General features: G+C 40.9%; 1 protein-coding gene across 3 annotated transcripts in view; it reads right to left on the bottom strand.

Moving 5' to 3' along the window:
- LOC117479084 (NACHT, LRR and PYD domains-containing protein 12-like) overlaps window positions 1-21,390 on the bottom strand; it is a 134,957-nt gene that overhangs the window by 88,458 nt on the left and 25,109 nt on the right. Inside the window, exons 4-11 of one of the 3 annotated variants that reach the window (XR_004555529.1) lie at window positions 17,565-19,377; window positions 13,804-13,977; window positions 12,795-12,968; window positions 11,026-11,199; window positions 8,160-8,183; window positions 7,935-7,973; window positions 6,290-6,336; window positions 2,761-3,502 (exon numbers count right to left, since the gene is read on the bottom strand). Coding sequence is in view for 1 of the 3 variants with exons in the window: in XM_034126098.1 (XP_033981989.1) it covers window positions 11,026-11,199; window positions 13,804-13,977; window positions 17,565-19,377 (2,161 nt within the window). In the remaining 2 variants the exon portion in view is untranslated. Of the gene's footprint in view, window positions 1-2,760; window positions 3,503-6,289; window positions 6,337-7,934; window positions 7,974-8,159; window positions 8,184-11,025; window positions 11,200-12,794; window positions 12,969-13,803; window positions 13,978-17,564; window positions 19,378-21,390 lie in introns of those variants that run through there. The other 2 variants (XR_004555528.1, XM_034126098.1) reach the window with 2 other exon arrangements.

Genomic DNA, 21,390 nt, shown 5'->3' with positions numbered 1-21,390 from the left:
GATGTATTTTATGAACATGTATCCATGCTGGAAGTAGATTTAGATGTTAGGAGTGAGATAGAGATTATTATCTAATATATGCATCAGATGAAGCATTGCATGAAGTCTGTTGATGATCAGAGGCTGTTGTTGGGGAGCATAAACGTTTTTTTATTTATTTTTTGTAGGCAGACCATGCAGGCCAGCCCGATGGTCGCCAAGGTTCATGTTTTAATAGCATTTTTACAAAAAAAGCCCACGCGAGCCTAACATGTGAAAAAAGGGCTCAGAGAGTTAGACTTGGGCCTGCGACCATAGTTTACTGTCTTTTGTTTTGAAAATCCACAGCGGAGGTTTGTGTCATACTACATGCGGTGTATTTTGCATTTCTCTCAGTAGCCAACGATCTGTGAGTCTGTTGGACATAAACTCCGTAATAAATGTAGTCTACATTTCATAAGAGGTGTAAAACCTGAGAGCATTTTAAATTGCATTTGAACGAAATGCTTATATAATCTGTAGTTGTATTTCTGTTATTGATTTATGTGTGAACGAGGCGATACAGAGAAGGTTAAGCTGTCATTATTAGGCTGTAATTTGTTATGTACTGTTGGAGTGGTAAGCAGGCCTTTTGTTTTTGGATATTTGGCGAGTGTTTTTTTTATTGGTTAAGTGTCCTTGGTATGAAAAAGTTTGAGAAACACTGCCTTACCCTATCTTATCTTACATTACCTTATCTTATCTAATTTGATTTTATACATACAAGAGTAAATCTTTTACTTTCAGTACTAAATACATGTAGTATTTAGTACTGAAATGATTATAATTAGACAAATAAATACAATATATATATTAAAGGTCCCATGTCATGCTTTTCCGGTTATTACCCGTCCCCTTGTGTGTTATGAAGGTTTTTACATGTATGCATGTAAACGGTCTGCAGAGTCAAAAACCCTGAAAGTACACCCTGTAGGGAGTAAAACTCTAACACAGAAAAGACCTCCCCAAAACGCCTTGTTGGAGATTTCTCATTTTCTTCCTGGGTACTCTGACGTGTCACACGTCACAGTACCCAGAGGACGCACCCTCTGCCAGCATTTCACGAAACAAAGCTTCCCAAACCTTTCAGCGATTCATGCCGGATATGTACAGCGTAGGGCACTGAAGAACGATGCTGTTCCTACTTTGTTTGGACCAGCGGGAGATTCGGGTACACAACCTGTAAGTATTCATTGTTGTTTGTGTATTTATGATGTTTAAAACAAACAAGGTATCTACCACGACTGTTTAAATGGGTAAACGTTTTTCGGGCTACTACGTTGGGATCGCGGAGAAATGCTCTCTGCAGTGCAGACCCATGCTCACAGCGTTATAAACCTTTTTCTTACTCAATATCAAACCACACTTATTGTTTTTACTTCGGCTGTGAGTGTTTGTGTGCTCAGGATGAGTTTAGCTTGTTCTAGCTGTATCGGCAAGCCTGTCTGCTCCTGCAGCAGCCCGCAGCAGTGTGTGTGTGTGTGTGTCTGTGTGTGTGCAAGCAGCAACGAGCCTGTCAGCTTCTCGACCAATCAGAGCACACTGGGCTCACAGGGAGGGGGGGGCAGGAGCTCCAACAAGCCGTTTAGGACAGAGAGTGAATACACATACTATACAGAGATGCTGTATGAGAAACCAATGTGAGTTTGGAACATTGCACAATATAAATCTATTCTAGTAGACCTCAACAATGGAATTATGATCAGTAGAAATGGCCATGACATGGGACCTTTAACACTGAGATATTTCAATGTACATTAAAGCTGCTTTTAAGATAACGATATTGTGTCCGATATCATTTAAAAATAAAATGTTTTTTATTGTTGATTTAATTCGAAAAACAAACTACAATAAAAAATACAAATAAAAGATTTATTTTAATAACAGCCCTAAATATGACTCTAATAACTTGAAAACAAATTAAAATTGTAAACAATAATTATATTTAAGTGGCATAAAACAAATACTTACGTGATGAAAAAAATTGAATATAAATTCAAATTAAATAAAAAAATAAAGAACACATAATAATTCAACAAAAACATTAAAAATAATGTCATTAATTCTGTTATTTAAGGGGGATAAAAAAATGGAAACACACATTGAGAGTTACATTAAATGTGTGTGATTGCTTGTAAATATGTTTCTGTCTCTCCCCACACACCCCTTCCCTCCCCTCTAGTGTCATCTGGGATTGTGCGTCATTGGAAATCCATGGCTCTGCGTCGCCTCTGCGTCCTGTAACTCGGGGACACTTCCAGACTTCCCCTCGAAGCTTGGGTCTTCTTCAGATGAGTCCTCGCTGGCAGATAAAAGCTGCACGGCCATCTCTGAAGCTTCTTCTGCACTGAAATGCCTTCATTGTTGCTCCAGGTCTTTCTCCTCCTCTGCTCACTAATGAAATAACCCTCATTAAAACTGCATGTTTATCTGTGGTGCACACACACACACACACACACACACACACACACACACACACACACACACACACACACACACACACACACACACACACACACATACACACACACACACACACACTTTCTGACTCTAATCACCACCAAAGCCCCCTACTGTTTATTATATGGGAAATAAATAATGTTTTCTGATGTTTTGTAATGAATAATTCAAACAAATTAAACAGGCATTTAAAGGGTTAAAATCCTGAGAATGATTGGTAATTTTTGAGCAAGTTTTAAGTTGTTTAAGGGATTTATGAAAAAAAGCAGAATAACATATCGATGAATGATAATATGATTTAATAGCAGTTTTTTTTTTGTACATCTTTGCCACGTTGTCCAGAGGGTCCAAATGCATCGATAGAGTATAAAAGACATGTACGAGTAAAAAGACATTGTATATAAAACATTTGACTCAAGAGTTCTTGCTGAATGATCCCCAAATACAAAACTAAAGTTGAAAAAAGGTACAAAAAGGCCCGAGGGAGGCACAATACACCCCCTGCCCACCCAGAAACATCACCTTCCGTAATCTACACTCCATTGACCATAACCATCTCTCCGAACTGCTATCGTCTAATCTCCCCCTGGACACAACCCTCAGCTCACCTGATGATCTGCTCAACCACCTCAACTCCACCCTACTCACCTCCCTCAACACCCCAGCCCACAGATTTTATGACAGAGCTGCAATATTTAAAAGTTACTATCACGTTAAGCTCTTGTGATTAATACAGCAGAAAACATTACATCATACATTTTGAGGAAAAATGACTGAAATAATCAATCTGTTTAAATTCAGCGTCGTCATGCTAATTCACCAGAAAAACACTGTTATATTTACTGGTTTCAAATGTATTTTCTCTGTGAATTATAACAGTTTAAAGTGTAAAATGTACATGTTCGCTGTATTTCTTTTTAACAGTGTTTCAGCAGTTCAGGTTTTCTTTGTCGTTTTGGAATACGCTCTGATCAGATGTTCACTGCAAAATGCATCTTTCTTTGCGACCTTTCTCCTCGTGGACCTGGAAGATAAACAGGAAAACACTTTTATGAAATCACCAACAATCACTTCATACAGAGGTCTCATAAATGTAGTGACTCTGCTACTGATAACATCTGCTCTGTGAATCACTTCCTGTCTCCTGCTTACAGAAAACTGAGATATTTATATTCCTCCACGTTCCCAGAGGTGGACTTTTGTTTCCCTAAGGCAGGGGTGTCAAACTCAATTTCATCGCGGGCCACATTAGAATTATGGTTGCACTCAAAGGGCCGGTGGTAACTTTAAGACTATATAAATATACATAGATAAATATACATAATAAATATAAAATAATGTATTATTTTACAATATTTCCTCTGCATTGGATTATTATCGGATAGGGTAATAACTTCATAATTAACTACGTCTGAAAGCAGAAGTCTAGGGAAAATAATTGCAAGTCTCTTCATTGTGCATGTCACACAATGAGATGCATTGTGGGACATGTAGTTTATGGGCAACGTTCTCCTGTAAAGCGGCACGTAACATTATAATAAACTTATTATATTCTTTGCAAGCTCTTGTGGGCCACATAAAATGAAGTGGCGGGCCGGATTTGGCCCCCGGGCCTTGAGTTTGACACCCCTGCCCTAAGGCCTAAAGTATTAATATGTATGTACTGCATGTACTTATAAAATATATGTACTTAATATGTAACAGTTCTTCATGAATCGCCTAAACGACTACACCTACGTTTTATATATGTTGTTGAATTATCCAACATTTTTCAGAACATTTTTTATTTATTCTGAGGGGTCGAGACTGGAAAAGTTTGAGAACCACTGCTGTATAGCATCTTACACGTAGAGGCCCCCTCCTCTTTATCCTAAACATCCTTCCCCTCGGTCACATCCACACTCAAATCTACCTCTCATCACACCCACCACCCACTCCACCCTCACCGCCTGCCTTAAACTATGGATGCAAGAAAACTTCAATTAATCAATCAACTGCAATTAATCAGAAATACTCATCACCTGCTCTGCCCAGTGATTCTCACTCACCAGCTCTAACGTCAGCCCCTCCACCATGATCTGCAACCTCGGTGTTATCTTCGACCCCACCCTCTCCTTCCTGCCACATGCCAACCTCATCACCAAAACTCTCTTTTTTCCACCTCAAGAACATCGCCGTCCTTCGACCCTCCCTCTCTTTCACTCCCGCTGAACTCCTCATCCACGCCCTCATCACTTTAACTACTGCAATAGCATCCTCTCCTGTTCACCAAACAAAATGACCAGCAAACTGCGATACGTCCAGATCTCCCCTCCCCCCACAGACGAGACCACATCACTCCAGTCCTCCACAACCTCCACTGGCTCCCAGTCAAATACTGAATAGTCTCTGTTAAGCCCCAAAGCCCCCGTCGACGGGCCTTTTTTTTTTCCACAAATTAAAAAAGTTTATTTTTTTATTTTTTATAAAAAATTTTTCTTTGAATTTTTTTTCTTTGGATGGAATGAATACCTATGGTGATAATTCAATGTAATACATCATTTTTATAGTCTGGTACCTGAAAAAGGTCAAATGGCACTGATGGAACCAGATGTACCCAAATGTGCCGAAAGCTTATTCCGCCTGGAACTTTTTTTTGCTAAACCTCTCTAAAAAGGTAACATTTAACTTGTTTTGCCTCAATCTTGATACAGGGTACTTATTATATGTTATAGTTTGGATTCCTAAAGCTTTTAGTCTACCATCCCATCATTCAAGGGTGGTTTTCACTATAAGTAATGTTTTTTCTTTAGGCGGAGGTAAGAATTTACCTTTTTTTACTATGTTCCATCTGAATTTACTCTGACTGAGAAACATCTATATTGATTCTGACACTTCTACATCCAACTCACAGATGTAACCTTGCTTTGATAAAATAGATTTTTCATATAACCCTTTTAGAAGTGAAGTTGTAGTCATTTGTTTTGGGCATGTCATTTTCGAGCCTGAAACCTGAAAAACAGGCTCGGGGCTTAACTTAAACCACTCCTCCCCACCTACAAAGCCTTAAACCACACTGTACATGTTACATTTATATTCAATCTAATATTTCTGATTCCATTCCTCACATAATTATAAATATATATAATATCTTGCTTTATATTTTGTTACTGTATATGTGTAATTCAACATGTATATTTTCTACTTTCTTTTTTTAATGCTATTTTATTTCTATTGAGATGTTTACATTTCGGAATGTTTATTTCTTGTCTTTTAATTTATACAATGCCTTGTCTTTTTATGCTGCTGCAACGCAAACATGTCCCAAATTGGGATCAATAAAGTACTTCTTATCTTATCTTAAACAACCTGGCCCCTCCCTCTCTCTCTGACCTCCTCAACGTCACATCTCCACCCGTTGCTTCAGGTCCGGAGATGCAAACCCCCTAAAGACCACCAGGACTAAGATCTGGACCTGGGGGGTGCCCGGACCTTCTCTGCTGCTGCACCCTCAATCTGGAACTAACTCCCTCTACACAGGACAATCAACCACCATATCATCTTTCAAACAACCCCTCAAAGCCCCCCTCTTCAGACAGGCTTTTCTCTTGGAGCCCCCCCCCCACCCCCTCCATTTCATAACGCTGCAAATCTGTTAAATGGACAGTTTCTCTTGCACCACTGTGTTTGTTAAATGTGACTTTTGTAAAGCGTCTTTCTGTGTCTTGAAATCACGATATCAATGAAATGCATTATTATTATTATAATATTAAATACAAATAATTATATAAATATATTTTTTAAGTAGTGTTTGGTGCTGTTATAGGTTTACCTGTCTGAAGATTCAGGTGTGTTTTACGGTGAGAAGGAACCTGGAGCCTGGAATGATGAAAAGGCACAAAGTTAGTTATTGTAATAAAAATCAAGTTCAGCTCAATGAACACAAACTACAATTCCAGAGCAGAGCATCGTGAGACCATCAACAATTCAAAGAGTCTAGATCAGGGGTGTCCAAACCTTTTTCAAAGAGGGCCAGATTTGATCATGTGAATATGCCCGGGGGCCATTGTCCTTTCTGACATTTTTTAAACATAAAAGTGACTTACAAATACACTGTTATATAACAATTGTCATTGTCACAATTATCTTATTATTATTTTTTCAAATGGCAGTATAACTAAATATAAGCCACGCAGACAGGCATGAACATCTCTAAAAACACTGCCTTTCATTCATATCTGGAGAGTCAGATAACAGTGAACGGACTATATGGAATATCTTAAACTTTGTAGCTGGTTTGACCTATTTTTAATAAAGTGGGGTGCCAGTCAGAATCAGGTCTGACAAATAATCATCTAAAATATTAAACTCAGTCAAACCATACACAAATTAATTAATTAGTGAAACATCTCCTCCTTCACCGAAATGCATTGAGCATTAGGAAAAGCGCTATAAAAATCCTATGTATTTGTATTACTACATGTCACCATGCAGTGAAATGAGGAATTCGATTTATTCAGTTTGACAATGCTTGCGGGCCATAAACAATACACGAAGACTGAAGCTGCGGGCCGTATTAAATCTGACCGGACTTTATGCCTGGTCTAGATCCTGTCAGCTCATCGTTGATTTCCAACGGGTTAGTAACTGGTTAACATGTGAAGTAGTGCTGAGCCATGTCTGCCACTGTAGCCAACAGCACCATCCAATCGCAGCACAGCAGCACCATCCAATCACAGCACAGTATGACAAGCCAATCCCAGTAACAGCCAATCACAGCACAGCAGCACCATCCAATCGCAGCACTGTATTATAAGCTAATCACAGTGAAAGCCAATCACAGCATAGTAGGACCAGCCAATTACAGCACAGCAGCACCATCCAATCACAGCACAGCAGCACTATCCAATCACAGTGAAAGCCAATCACGGCATAGTAGGACCAGCCAATCACAGCACATTTGGGCGGGAAATTGCTCACAGTAGATGAGCTGATTTATATAAATAAATAAATATACTCCTTCATTTTTAGACAGTTGTATTTTTCTCTTCTTTATTCATGTTTCTTCTCTTTGCAACAACACACCAACAAAATTATTCCTTTCATGAGAAAAAACCTAATTGGCAACAAACTGAATCCTAACTCTGATACGAGTTGGTAAATTAAACTTCTGTAGAATGATGGTGACAAATCGTTGTTGAAGGAAAGCTTTCGTGCAACGGATTGTTTGTTTTTATGGAAGATATACTGTCAGTTTGTTTCATATATCAGCTGCAGCCATCTTGATTATTTTCCAAAATGCCTCCACGCTCCTCTTTACGTCTCAAACACGCCCTGTCATGAATAAACTGTGAACAAATCAAACCTGAGCTGCAGATTTGTCTGGATCCCAGAAAAACACTGACTAATAACTACATTTTAATCAGTGGTGAAACCTCATCAATAAACTCCACACGGTGCAACTGCTCCTCTCTCACCTCTGTCTGTCTTCACTTCCTGTTCCACAACAGAGTCACCTGATGGAGGGAAGAAGAGACAGAGACAAGACATCAATAATAATAAAACTTTAACAAAGAGAAACATTAGAATCCAAAATGATTGAGAGAGCTGTAACAAGATGGAGTTAAAACATGTTTCTGTTGAACCTTTTAGGATCAGAGTTTAATGGTTTGATGAATGGAGGATATGGTTTCAATACTCACAGTTCTTCCGTCCTGTCATTGATCCTGTAGGGATAAACACATTCAAAAATGATGGGTCAGGTTTAAAATAAGTGTTTGAGTCCCGACTGATCTAATGGAGCGTTCACACCGGATGCGATGCGATTTTTGGGGGCGGTGCGATTACATATGAAAGCTCAGCGCAAGTTCAATCAGGAAGACCAAGCTCTTCATTCATATTACACGTCACTTCATTACTCTCTCCTCCCTCATTAAGTGATCGGGGGCGTCACTCCCCAGCTAACCAATCTCTCCTCTCTCCATTCTCACAAGCCTATCGTTGCACCCGCTAATCCCTTTATATCTGCTCTTCCCTCTTGTCAGCTGTCATTTCAGGTGACAAAACGCAACCCTCCTCCACCCCTTTCGCCTCCCGTCTCCTTCAGGGCCAAGCTAACCTTCTCCCTTCAGTCCGTTCCCACCTACTTATCACCACCACCAGTGTCTAGACCCCGGGGGGTTTCATCGGAGCGGTTCTTCCTAGGGATGGGTATCGTTAAGGTTTTAACGGTACTACTACTTTTATCGATACCGCTTATCGGTCCGGTCTTTTAACGGTACTCTTATCGGTTCTTTTGGAGAGAAAAATGAGGTAAACTAACTATATGTTGTATGTCAGGGACTACGGATGGAAATTAGCTCAAAGCTAAAATCCGGCATATTTACACTTGAAGCATTATTTGTCTAAAGTGTTCATTAATGTGCATTGTCCCTATTCAAATAAACGATTAAATGAAAATTAACAAATTGTGAACAAAACTAACATTGCTTTTTATTTAAATGAAATACATAATATTTCACATCAACAGAAACAACAACGTTTTAACAAATCATATTAAATAATCTGATGACAGAACTGGGAACAGAATGGCTGAAACTTTAGTTTTAGTTTTAGCAGTCTTTTTGCGTATTAGAAACGGAGTTGGCGACACTAAAACTGCAATATAATGTTTGTGTAGCAATAATACACATGACATATTTTTTAGATGTCTCCAGTACCGATAAAAAGACCGATAACGTCGGAGCTTAACGGTACCACGGTCTTTAATAATTCAGCCCCGGGGCCCGTTTAATACCGGGGCTCGGTACCCATCCCTAGTTCTTCCCCCTCCTGAATGATTATCCTGCAAACTGGGGCCTAATCGCCAAACACCATTCCATTCTCCTGTTATAATCCTGGCAATCATTATTACATTCATTTATGTGTCCCGGTAATAAACATGTATTCCATACATCAACGTCTCTCCTGATTGAAATAGTCAATGAAAAGACGCGGATGCACGCAAATTCGCATACAGCTACAGGTTAGTTTAGCCTGATCGATCCGATCTACATACAGGAAAACACACAAGCGAAACGGTTCCACCTGCCGTCTTGTGTACACTAGCATTAATTAATGGTATTTACAAACCGGTATCAGTATGTTGTTAGTTGGGCATCATTTTGAAACGTGTATTAACAATCAAATTACAGTAAAATATGTTCATTTAGTTGTAGTTGGTAGAGATGCTCCGATCAATCGGCCGTATAATAGAATAATATTTGTATAGCACCTTTTATACAAGAATTGTAGCCAAACTGGCTTCACAGCAGTTCAATAGACACATTAGTATAACATGACAGGATAAAAGCAATGTAGAGGAGCTACAGCTACATTTCAACACATATATCCACTAAGATTAATACATGAAGACTTGGGACTCAGACTTGACTTGGACTCTTCTTGGGTGACTCGGACTTGGACTCGAACACTGGTAATGATGACTTGGACTCGACTCGGACACTCCTTGGGTGACTCAGACTTGGACTCGATTCCGACACTCCCTAGGTGACTTGGACTCGACTCCGACACTCCTTAGGTGACTCGGACTCGACTCCGACACTCCCTAGGTGACTCGGACTTGGACTCGATTCCGAAACTCCCTAGGTGACTTGGACTCGACTCCGACACTCCCTAGGTGACTCGGACTCGACTCCGACACTCCCTAGGTGACTCGGACTTGGACTCGATTCCGACACTCCCTAGGTGACTCGGACTCGACTCCGACACTCCCTAGGTGACTCGGACTCGACTCCGACACTCCCTAGGTGACTCAGACTTGGACTCGATTCCGACACTCCCTAGGTGACTCGGACTCGACTCCGACACTCCCTAGGTGACTCGGACTCGACTCCGACACTCCCTAGGTGACTCGGACTTGGACTCGATTCCGACACTCCCTAGGTGACTCGGACTCGACTCCGACACTCCCTAGGTGACTCGGACTCGACTCCGACACTCCCTAGGTGACTCGGACTTGGACTCGATTCCGACACTCCCTAGGTGACTCGGACTTGGACTTGATTCCGACACTCCCTAGGTGACTCGGACTTGGACTCGATTCCGACACTCCCTAGGTGACTCAGACTCGACTCCGACACTCCCTAGGTGACTCGGACTCGAAAAGTGGGGACTCGAGAGTGACTTGGACTCGTGAATTGGTGACTTGACTACGACACTGGTGTGAACGCAGCATAATGCTTTACATCCCTTCATATGTTCTGCAAACACTACGACTGACTGCTCTCAGCTGCATCAGAGGAAATAACTGCTCAGTGATCTAGAAACATGACAGGAAAACAAAACAGTCTCTCTTTCACTCTTCTGTCAAATGTCATGTTTGTTAAAACATTAGTAACTAAATGTGGCTTTGCTTACAATGTATTGTTTTTGGAAGAATAAAAGAGAGAACCTGCAGTCAGTGGGTAACATCACTGACTTGTTGTGATTCCAGTGAGAGAAACACATCTACCTCCCTGTGTTTAATACAATACTGCTGAACCAGCAGATAGTTGACCCCTTACTGACCTGAAAGTCTCCAGTCTGCAGTCTGGACTCTCCAGAAGATCACTCAGCAGCTTCACATCTGAATCCTGAATAGTGTTTCTTCTCAGGTCCAGCTCTCTCAGATGGGAGGGGTTGGACATCAGAGCTGAGGCCAGAGCAGAACAGCTGATCTCTGTTAAACTGCAGAGCTCCAGTCTGAATAAAGAAAACAAGATGTAACTTTAGAAAACAATGTTCACGTTTGAAATAACTCCAGGTTTAATAATCTGTTCAGAGCTGAAGAAGGTTAGAAAGTGGAAACTCCAAACAGGTAAAAACTGTAAGAGACAAAAAGTGAAAAGATCTCTCATTAATATGAAAGACAACGTGCTTCTACTTCAATAATAAAGAGGTGACTTCACATCTGAAACTCTGCTCCATCTACACAAACTCATGATGTGCAGCCAGACCAATCAAACCCACAGAAACTGATTCAACTCAAGATCACAACGTTTACAAAGATCACAAATATGTCAGGATTAGGGATGGGTATGGTTAAAGTTTTAAAGGTACTACTAGTCTTACCGATACTGCTTATCGATCCGGTATTTTTTGTTATTTCTTTTAAGTGAATAACTAAACAAGTAGGAAACATAATTAACATTGCTTTATTTAATTTATAGTGTGGATTCTTGCTGCTAGCACACATAACATACATGCATTTATGTACTTAAATACAATTTCGAGGTACTTGAGTATTAAATATTATGCTACTTTGTATTTCTACTCCACTACAGTTCAGAGGTAAATGGTGTACTTTTACTCCACTACATGTATTTAATACCTTTAGTTACTTTACAGATGTGGATGAATGATGTGAAATATAATCAAGTGTTAAATCAGACTTTAGTTCCACCTGGAGTAAATTCACAAGCTACCCTGCAGTATACAAAGTCATTCAAACTAGCTGCACCTTTACCAGCTTTGAGAACACTTTCATGATCAATCATTATAAAACATATCAGATATATTATTCTGAAATGGACCAATCTGCACAATGACTACTTTTACTGTCGCTACTTTCACTATATTTTGATGATAATACTTTTCTACTTTACATGAGTATTATGTTGAATGCAGACCTTTTACTGTAACAGAGTATTCCTACACTCTGGTACTTAGAGTAGATCTGAGTACTTCTACTTTTACTCAAGTACAAGATCTGAGTACTTCTACTCAAGTACAAGATCTGAGTACTTAACTTCTCCCACTTCTGCGGACCTGACGTTGTAACGTTACTCGTAATAAGGGCAACAGAGCTACGGATTATGGAAGTATAAACATTTTGCATTTCTCAGTCTGAATATGATGCCTATTTGGCCAGATGTGTTTTTGCGTTTATGTGAAAACACTAGTGGCAAACGAGCATTGTCCACATCGAGCCTGTAGAGTGTAACTTTTGAACACTCCGTCACCGGCAGATCAGAGAGAGAGAGAGAGAGAGAGAGAGAGAGAGATCAAACTTATGGAGTGAAGAGCGGAAATAATGATATAGGAAGTTAGACACAGAGTTGCATCATGTAGCTTCAGAAAACAGTTGGTAACAGAGCAAATATTTGTGTTTGGGAGATTTAATAGAAATATTAATTTGTTGTATTTATGTATTTCTTATATAATTGGTTTATAAAAATGTTTATGCAGGGTAGGATTTTAGCATTAAGATACTCAGTGTGGATCAGTGTGATATCAGCAGCTCAGAGTCAACACAACTCTCTTCATCTCAGCACAGAAGTAAAAGATGGAGAACTGACATGAGAGTCTCCAGTCTGCAGTCTGGACTCTTCAGAAGATCACTCAGCAGCTCCACTCCTGAATCCTTCAGTTCGTTGAAACCCAGGTCCAGAAGTCTCAGATGGGAGGGGTTGGACTTCAGAGCTGAGGCCAGATGAGCACAGCTGATTGCTGACAAACTGCAGCCCCTCACTCTGAATAAAGAAAACATGATGTAACTTTAGAAAACAGTGTTCCTTTTTTCAAATAAGTGAAGGTTTAATAATCTGTTCAGAGCTGAAGAAGGTTTTAATGTCAACAATGATGTAGAAACAAATCCATGATAATCTGAACTCTAACTCTGCAGCAGTTTTTCATCAGATCTTTACCAACTCCTTGATCTCCCTCACACACCTCACCTGTCAGGGTTTGGAAGGAAGGTAGGACCCAAACGCAGTAAAAAAACAAGAGGCAAGCTTTAATCCACGAAAAAGCTCATTACCATCATAACAAGGAGAAACTGAACCTGCACAAACCGGGGAACAGGAACCAAGCGACCTTGGGTCCCCTGAAAGGCGCTATATATAAAGTTATTATTATTATTATTAAACCAGGAACACGAGGTACAGGAACATTCATGGGAAAACAACGACGACGACCCAACAAGGAGCACAAGGGAAGACAAGACTAATCACAAGAAAAGACACAGCTGGGGAGTGGAGGTGAAACACAATCAGACAATCACTGGGAAACTAAAGAAAGGAAGAAAAACTTGACAGTTAGAGTTAATACATTTCAAAATAGAACAGAAACTCATACTGACAGCATCTTCACCAACTCATGGAGCACAGTGTGAGTCTGTGGAAGCTGAAAAACTCTCCGTCACACATTCACCTTCTCTTTGTTTTTCTGCTAAATATTCAACCATTAGCAAATCAGAAACAAAAAATTCAAATGCATTTGTTCCCAGGAAAAATCTACAAATCATAAATAATGAGTAAAATATATAATTACAATAATGATATTATTATATACAGTTATTGAACTCACGTGACATTCTCCAGTTTGCAGTTTGGACTCTTTAGTCCAGAACACAGCAGCTTCACTCCTGAATCCTGCAGATAGTTGCCACTCAGGTGCAGATCTCTCAGATGGGAGGGGTCCGACTTCAGAGCTGAGGCCAAGACTTCACAGTGAGTCTCTGAGAGTCCACAGTTAGAAAGTCTGTCACACAAATATTACAAAAAGGGTTAGCACAAAGAGAGGAAACATTAACTTTATGAGTTTGATGAGACAACTATTGACTAGGGATGGGTATCGTTAACGGTTCTACTACTCTTATTGATCCCATACTTTAACAGTATTTTTATCAGCACATTTTGTCATTTTAGAAAGGGAAAAACGAAACAAATTGTAAACCGAATTAACATTGTTTATTTAAATGTGAAAATAATAAAACATATATTATTATTATTACATTGTACTGTACGCAAGTACAATTGTGAGGTACTTTACTTGGGTATTTCCAGTTTATGCATACTGTGTACTTCTACTGCACTACAATTCAGAGGTAAAAGGTGCATTTTTACTCCACTACATGTATTTAATACCTTTAGTTATATATTTAAAAAAAAAAGTTTTTAGATGTAAGCCGATCCTCCACCACCCCGTTAGCAGGTGCCACTTGATTGGCGTATCTTTGAGACATTCCCTGTCACTCCCGAAAATAATAGACTGACTGCAGTGATGCTGCATATGTTGGAACTCACTGCACTTATGGTAGATACCAACTACAACAAAATCAACATATTTTAACCTGATTTAATTGTAATACACGTTTCAAAATGATGCCGGAATAACTACATACTGATACCGGTTAGTAAAAACCATGAATTAATGCTTTGACAAGTCTGCAGACAAGACGGCAGGCGAAAAACCTTTTTAAAATGCGTGTTTTCTGAATGGAGATCGGGTCGATCAGGCTAAACTAACCTGTAGCTGCTCCGTCCAAACTCACAACAACGGCCTACAGACATAAATAAACCAGCGACTGTATTCGCCATGACACAGACAGTCTGTGGTTTGTTCATGTTTAACTTTTGTCCAGTTTCTGAACAGATATGAGGAGCTGTGAGCTCTGTGTGCTAACAGCTAACGGCTGATGTTTTGGTTTTCTGATTCAAGGTCAGTGACGGCAGGCTGAGATCCTCACCGCTGATTGGCTACCGCGATAAACGCGTCATTCGCATCAACAGGCTTTGCATTGACTTTACATGTAATCACGCCACCCCCAAAAATCACATCGTGTCTGGTGTGAACGCACCAATGGTCTATGCATGGATAAAGAATGTTGTTAGAATTTGGAATTTGTAAGAATTGTGTTAAATAACTAGTTTTAATGTCAATGTTAAATGTTGCACTTGCATGAAGCTTCAGTGGATAGGCCTTACGGCCCGTCCACACAGCAGCGTGCGTTGAAGCTTGCCGGCGGGGGGGGCTGAAACTCGACCAACAACCAATCACATGAATCTCCCGCCCCGGACAGACAAGCACGCGGTTTGATTGGCTAGAGCTTGTACTGGCATACGATTCGATTGGCTGACGCATTAACGCACAGAGCGCATCGAGTTTAAAATACCATCTACAAGCTGATGCTGACAGCCCCGCTCCTGCCGCCCGCTTGTGGCAGACCACACTTCCACGCTCACCGGCAGGCCCGGACTGGCCATCGGGAGGACCGGGAGGGTGTGTGTATGTGTGGCGCGAGCGAGGCACACCTTACGTGTTGTTGTTGTTGTTGTTAGCATCTGGTGCTAGCTAGCTGCGCTAACGGATATAAGGAGCTGTTTCAATGAAAACAGAGGAGCGACATTTCGCCGACAACTGCGCCGAGCACTTGACTTTATGCAGGTAGCCAGACAGTGGGACATTGTACGAAAAGTCAGCACACTCAGCACGGATAGTGCGCGCAACATGATTGCAGCGTCCAGGCAGCTCCAGTTCGAGCATATATGCCTTGAGCGGCACATAGCTCCAACGATCCATCACAGTGTCTACACACACACGCACGCACACGCACACACACACACACACACACACACACACACACACACACACACACACACACACACACACACACACACACACACACACACACACACACACACACACACACACACACACACACACACACACACACACACACACACTTTGTATTGTATTATTGTATGAGAGGTTCCAGGTTGAATTGAGGCGAATATTTGTAATGTTCAGAGGTTGTTGTGTTTAATATTCATGAGAATATTTGTCATTGTTCAAATGATAATAAACAAACATATAAAGCATATTTGTCCACTCATATGTTGATAAGAGTATTAAGAACTTGAAAAATATCCCTCTAAGGTACATTTAGAACAGATAAAAAATGTGCGATTAATTTGCGATTAATCGCGATTAACTATGGACAATCATGCGATTAATCGCGATTAAATATTTTAATCGACTGACAGCCCTAATATTTATCCTTTTTGACATGTTAGTTATGTTGTGTTCTTGGTTTAATCTCATTGGAAGTCGCACCAAATGATTTTATGTAATTCAGATACAATTAGCCTACATAAAAGGCCTCAAATTGCAAGTACTGTCTGGGCTGTCTTTTTCACTCAATTCTGTAATAGGTAGATCTCGCCTTTCACTAAGGCCAAGGTCGGAGATCGTGGGCTTAAAAAGGTTGGTGACCACTGCTTTAATGCATCAATAATTATAAAACATATCATATATATTATTCTGAAATGGACCAATCTGCACAATGACTACTTTTACTGTCGCTACTTTGACTATATGTTGATGCTAATACTTTTCTACTTTACATGAGTATTATTTTGAATGCAGAACTTTTACTGTAACAGAGTATTCCTACACTCTGTTACTTCTACTTTTACTAAAGTACAAGATCTGAGTACTTCTACTTTTACTCAAGTACAAGATCTAAGTACTTAACTTCTCCCACTTCTGTGGACCTGACGTTGTAACGTTACTCGTAATTGGGGCAACAGAGCCACAAGTTATGGAAGTCGAACATTTATGAATTTTCCGTTTGAATATGAGGCCGTTAGGACAGATTGCTTGTGCTTCTGCGTTTATGAGAAAATACTAGTGGCAAACCAGCATTGTCTACGTTTAGCCTGTATAGTGTCACTTTTGAACGCTCCATTCTCTGACAAAATGGCTTTAATGCAACAACAAAAAAACGGTCATAACTTCACAGACAGACATATCGGTATGACGGTATGGTCTACATATCTCCTTATGAAATATATCGGTATAACTCATAATACCGGTATATTGCCCAGCCCTAGTTCCCTGACACACCGGAGACACATATTTATGTATAAAAGACATCAAAAAGTGCATTTTGCATGATAGGAGACCCTTAAACTTTAAGGGACTACGGATGGAAACTAGCTCAAAGCTCAAATCCGGCATGTTTAAGTTTTTAAAGCATTATTTGTTTTAAATGTTCATCAATGTGCACTGTCCCTCTTCAAATAAACCATTAAATGAAATGAAAATAAACAAACTGAATGATCTATGAATGACTGCATTCACTGATAACTGTAAAATACTTCTGTATGTTGTGATCACATGCTGCCGTGAGAAAACCTCTAAAGGCCTTCATTTGTTTGACAAGGAATATGAAAAAATCTAAAAACTGTACAAGGTAACAATTATTATAATAAATAGAATAACTGGGATATTTGAAGATGTAAACTTCTGATCGAGTGTATAAAGTTAATCACATTTGGACTTACTGTGCCTTTCTGCAGTTCCTCACAGCTGGAAGCAGTCTCCGTCGTCCCTCCCCTGATGTGTTGTACTTCTTCAGGTCCAACTCATCCAGAACCTCCTCTGACATCTGCAGCATGTAGGCCAGAGCAGAGCAGTGGATCTCAGAGAGTTCCTTTGATCTGTTCTCTGACTTCAGGAACTCTGTGATCTCCTGATGTACTGAGAGGTCCTTCATCTCTGTCAGACAGTGGAAGATGTTGATGCTCCTGCCAGGAGAGATTTTATCACTTCTCATCTCCTTCAGGTTGCTGATGGCTCTCAGGATGATCTTTGGACGGTTGTCTGTGCGACCCAGCAGGCCTCCTAGGTTTCTCTGGTTGGACTCCAGAGAGAGGCCGTGGAGAAAGCGGACAAACAGGTCCAGGTGGCCATTTTCACTTCTGAGGGATTTCTTCATGGCTTCCTTTAAGAAGGCATCCAGGGATGGGTAATCCTGATCACTGCCATCACCTAAGTAATAGTCACAGTCTCCCTGCAGGAAGTACTTCAGTACCTCTGTGTCTCTGTTGGTGTAACAGTGCAACATGTAGACTGCAGCCAGAAACTCCTGAATGCTCAGATGAACAAAGCAGTAGACTGTTTTCTTGAAGATGACACTCTCTCTTCTGAAGATCTCTGTACAAAATCCTGAGTGCACCAAGGCCTTGGTGACATCAAGACCACAACGCTCCAGGTCTTCTTGGTAGAACATGATGTCTCCTTTCTCCAGATGTTCAAACGCCAGCCTCCCCAGCTTCAGAAGAACCTCCCTGTCAGCCTCCGTCAGCTGCTGTAGACTCATCTCATGTCCCTCTTCATACTTCTGCTTCTTCCTCTTGGTCTGGACCAGCAGGAAGTGTGAGTACATGTCAGTGAGGGTCTTGGGCAGCTCTCCTCTCTGGTCTGTAGTCAACATGTGGTCCAGAACTGCAGCAGTGATCCAGCAGAAGACTGGGATCAGACACATGATGTGGAGGCTCCTGGAGCTCTTGATGTGAGAGATGATTCTGCTGGACAGTTCTTCATCACTCGATCTCCTCCTGAAGTACTCCTCCTTCTGGGCGTCAGTGAAGCCTCGTACTTCTGTTACCCTGTCCACACACTCAGGAGGGATCTGATTGGCCGCTGCAGGTCTGGAAGTTATCCAGACGAGAGCTGAGGGAAGCAGCTTCCCCCTGATGAGGTTTGTCAGCAGCACGTTGACGGAGGACTGCTGTGAGACATCAGACACAACCTTCTTGTTTCTGAAATCCAGAGAAAGTCTGCTTTCATCCAGGCCGTCAAAGATGAGCAGCACTTTACAGACAGCCAGCTGCTCTGCTGTGACCTTCTGTAAGGTTGGATGGAAAACATGGAGCAGCCTGAGAAGACTGTACTGCTCATCTTTGATCAGGTTCAGCTCCCTGAAGGAGAGCGGGATCACTAGACTGACATCTTGGTTTTCCAAACCCTCGGCCCAGTCCAGAGTGAACTTCTGCACTGAGAAGGTTTTTCCAACTCCAGCGACTCCGTTGGTCAGGACCGCTCTGATGAGACTCTGTTGGTCAGGTAAGGCTTTAAAGATGTCCTGGCACTTGATTGGAGTTTCATGGAGGGTCTCTTTCTTGGAAGCTGTCTCCAGCTGCCTCACCTCATGTTGGGTATTAACCTCTTCACTCAGGCCTTGTGTGATGTAGAGCTCAGTGAAGATCCTGTTGAGGAGGGTTTCACTTTCATCAGTTCCTTCAGTCACACGTTCACATCTCCTCCTCAGACTGAGCCTATGTTCATCTAAAACCTCCTGCAGACTACTATCTGCTGGAAGAGAAGGAAACATGAGAGAATCAGGAAAATGCTTGAGAATCTGATGCAGTGTTAATTTCGTCAACGACCTTTTTTACATGACTAAGATGAGATGATGACGAGCTAAAAATAGATTCTTGATAACGAAAACTATGACGAAATGTATATTTAGTTTCCGTTGACGAGACGAGACGGGACTAAGGTGTTAATGGTGGACTATCGGACATTCAAAATGCAGGATATTTCCCCCCAAGTGTCCGTCTTGTCTGTCAAAATACATCTTACGTTTCTAACTTGCAATATCATTATTTCCGCTCTCTTCACTCCAGAAGAGCGATCTCCCTGAGTCTCTCTGTATGCGGGGGGCGGGGCCTAACAGACACGCTGCAGCGGACACAGAGATCTGCCGGGGACGGAGCGTTCAAAAGTATAGAGACACTCTACAAGGCTCGATGTGGACAAAGCTCGTTTGCCATTAGTGTTTTTGCGTTAGCGCGTTGACACGAGTAGAGCAGTCTGTCCAAACAGCCGGCCAAAAGGCTTCATATTCAGTCGGAGAAATGCACAATTTTCAACTTCCTTAACTCGTAGCTCTGTTGCCCCAATTACGAGTAACGTTATCACATCAGGTGCGCAGAGGTGGGAGAAGTACTCAGATCATGTAGTTAAGTAAAAACATACCATAGTGTAGGAAGAGTTCCTCAAGTAAAAGTATGATCATCAAAATATAGTTAACCTGTTAAACCCGAGAGACCCCGGTACCGGGGCACAGCCGCAACATCTTGCAGGAAACAGTGTCTGAGGGCATGTTCATTTAATAAAACTATGAATGTTTTATATCCATGTAACGGGAAGAAACTCATCTAACTGATCATTTTTTTTTAAAAAATCAAAAGAAAACCCACAATGCTAACACTGAGCCTCTGAATTAGCAACGAGCGAAAAATGCTAACACCTTACTGCACCGAAAATCACTCACAAAACCTTATTAATTATCTTTTCACCACATCCAACACATCGTTTCACATCGTGAGGTGACACAGAATCTATTGACACCGACATTACCACTGAATTATACGTATTTGCGACGTTATAAGCAAAAACAGGACATCAAAACAGGTGACGCTAGGTAGCTAAAAATGCTAACATTTTTACCTTGGCTCTGTAGTCTCTCCAAAGTGGTCTTCAATGGCATTAAAACGATAAAAACGCTGCTGAAGTTAATCCATAGGTTAATCTAATGTGTCTGTGTCCCTTTGAAATGATTTCTGATAATCCATAAGCCAGGGTTGCCAACTTTGGGTACCTGGCTGGAGTGAGATTTTGATATCATGGGTTTAATTCGGTTTAATTACACATATGCGCACGAAATGACTGCTATCGTGTCAGCAGCGGGACCTTAGCATATATATAGGATATACAGTGGCGACTGGTCATTAGGGGCAGGTGGGGCACAGCCCCACCTAGTGTCAGCAGAAAGTATTACACATAATGATTACAAAAAATGGAAAGAGATGCAAAAAAAGAAATAAAAAAATATATAAAATATATTTTAAGGTCATGTTTAATCATCTGATTCGTCTGTGCATTGCTGTTTTAGTCTGTGTTCTTCTAATTAGTGTCTACAGTGCCGTTTTGAGCCATGTGGGACAAAACCTGATCATGCCCCACCCTTTCACTGTCAAAGTGAACGGTGACTGTAAAAACTACACTGCGCATGCTCAGAGTATTTTTCAATGTAATGTGTGTGGCAAAAAAAAAAACACCATAGGGGCACAGAGCTGCCATCCCCACCATACGTCATCTCACATCATTCAGAGCTGATTGGCTGTAAGTACGTGTGCCGCGAAAAGTGTGGTGTGTGAAGAGCATGGATGTATAATAAGAGGAGACGAGAGCTGCAGTGACGCGTCCTAAAACCAGGAAGTAAGCTGCAAAAAAGCAATGAGGTTTCTCTATAGGATTTTAGAAAATAGCTTGAAATAAGATCTGTGGGAAACGTACCTGTTAGATAAATGCACGTTTTGT

The sequence above is a fragment of the Trematomus bernacchii genome, unplaced genomic scaffold (assembly GCF_902827165.1).
Source record: "Trematomus bernacchii unplaced genomic scaffold, fTreBer1.1, whole genome shotgun sequence".
Taxonomy (NCBI): Eukaryota; Metazoa; Chordata; class Actinopteri; order Perciformes; family Nototheniidae; genus Trematomus; species Trematomus bernacchii.
This window is presented reverse-complemented; position numbering and strand designations above follow the sequence as displayed.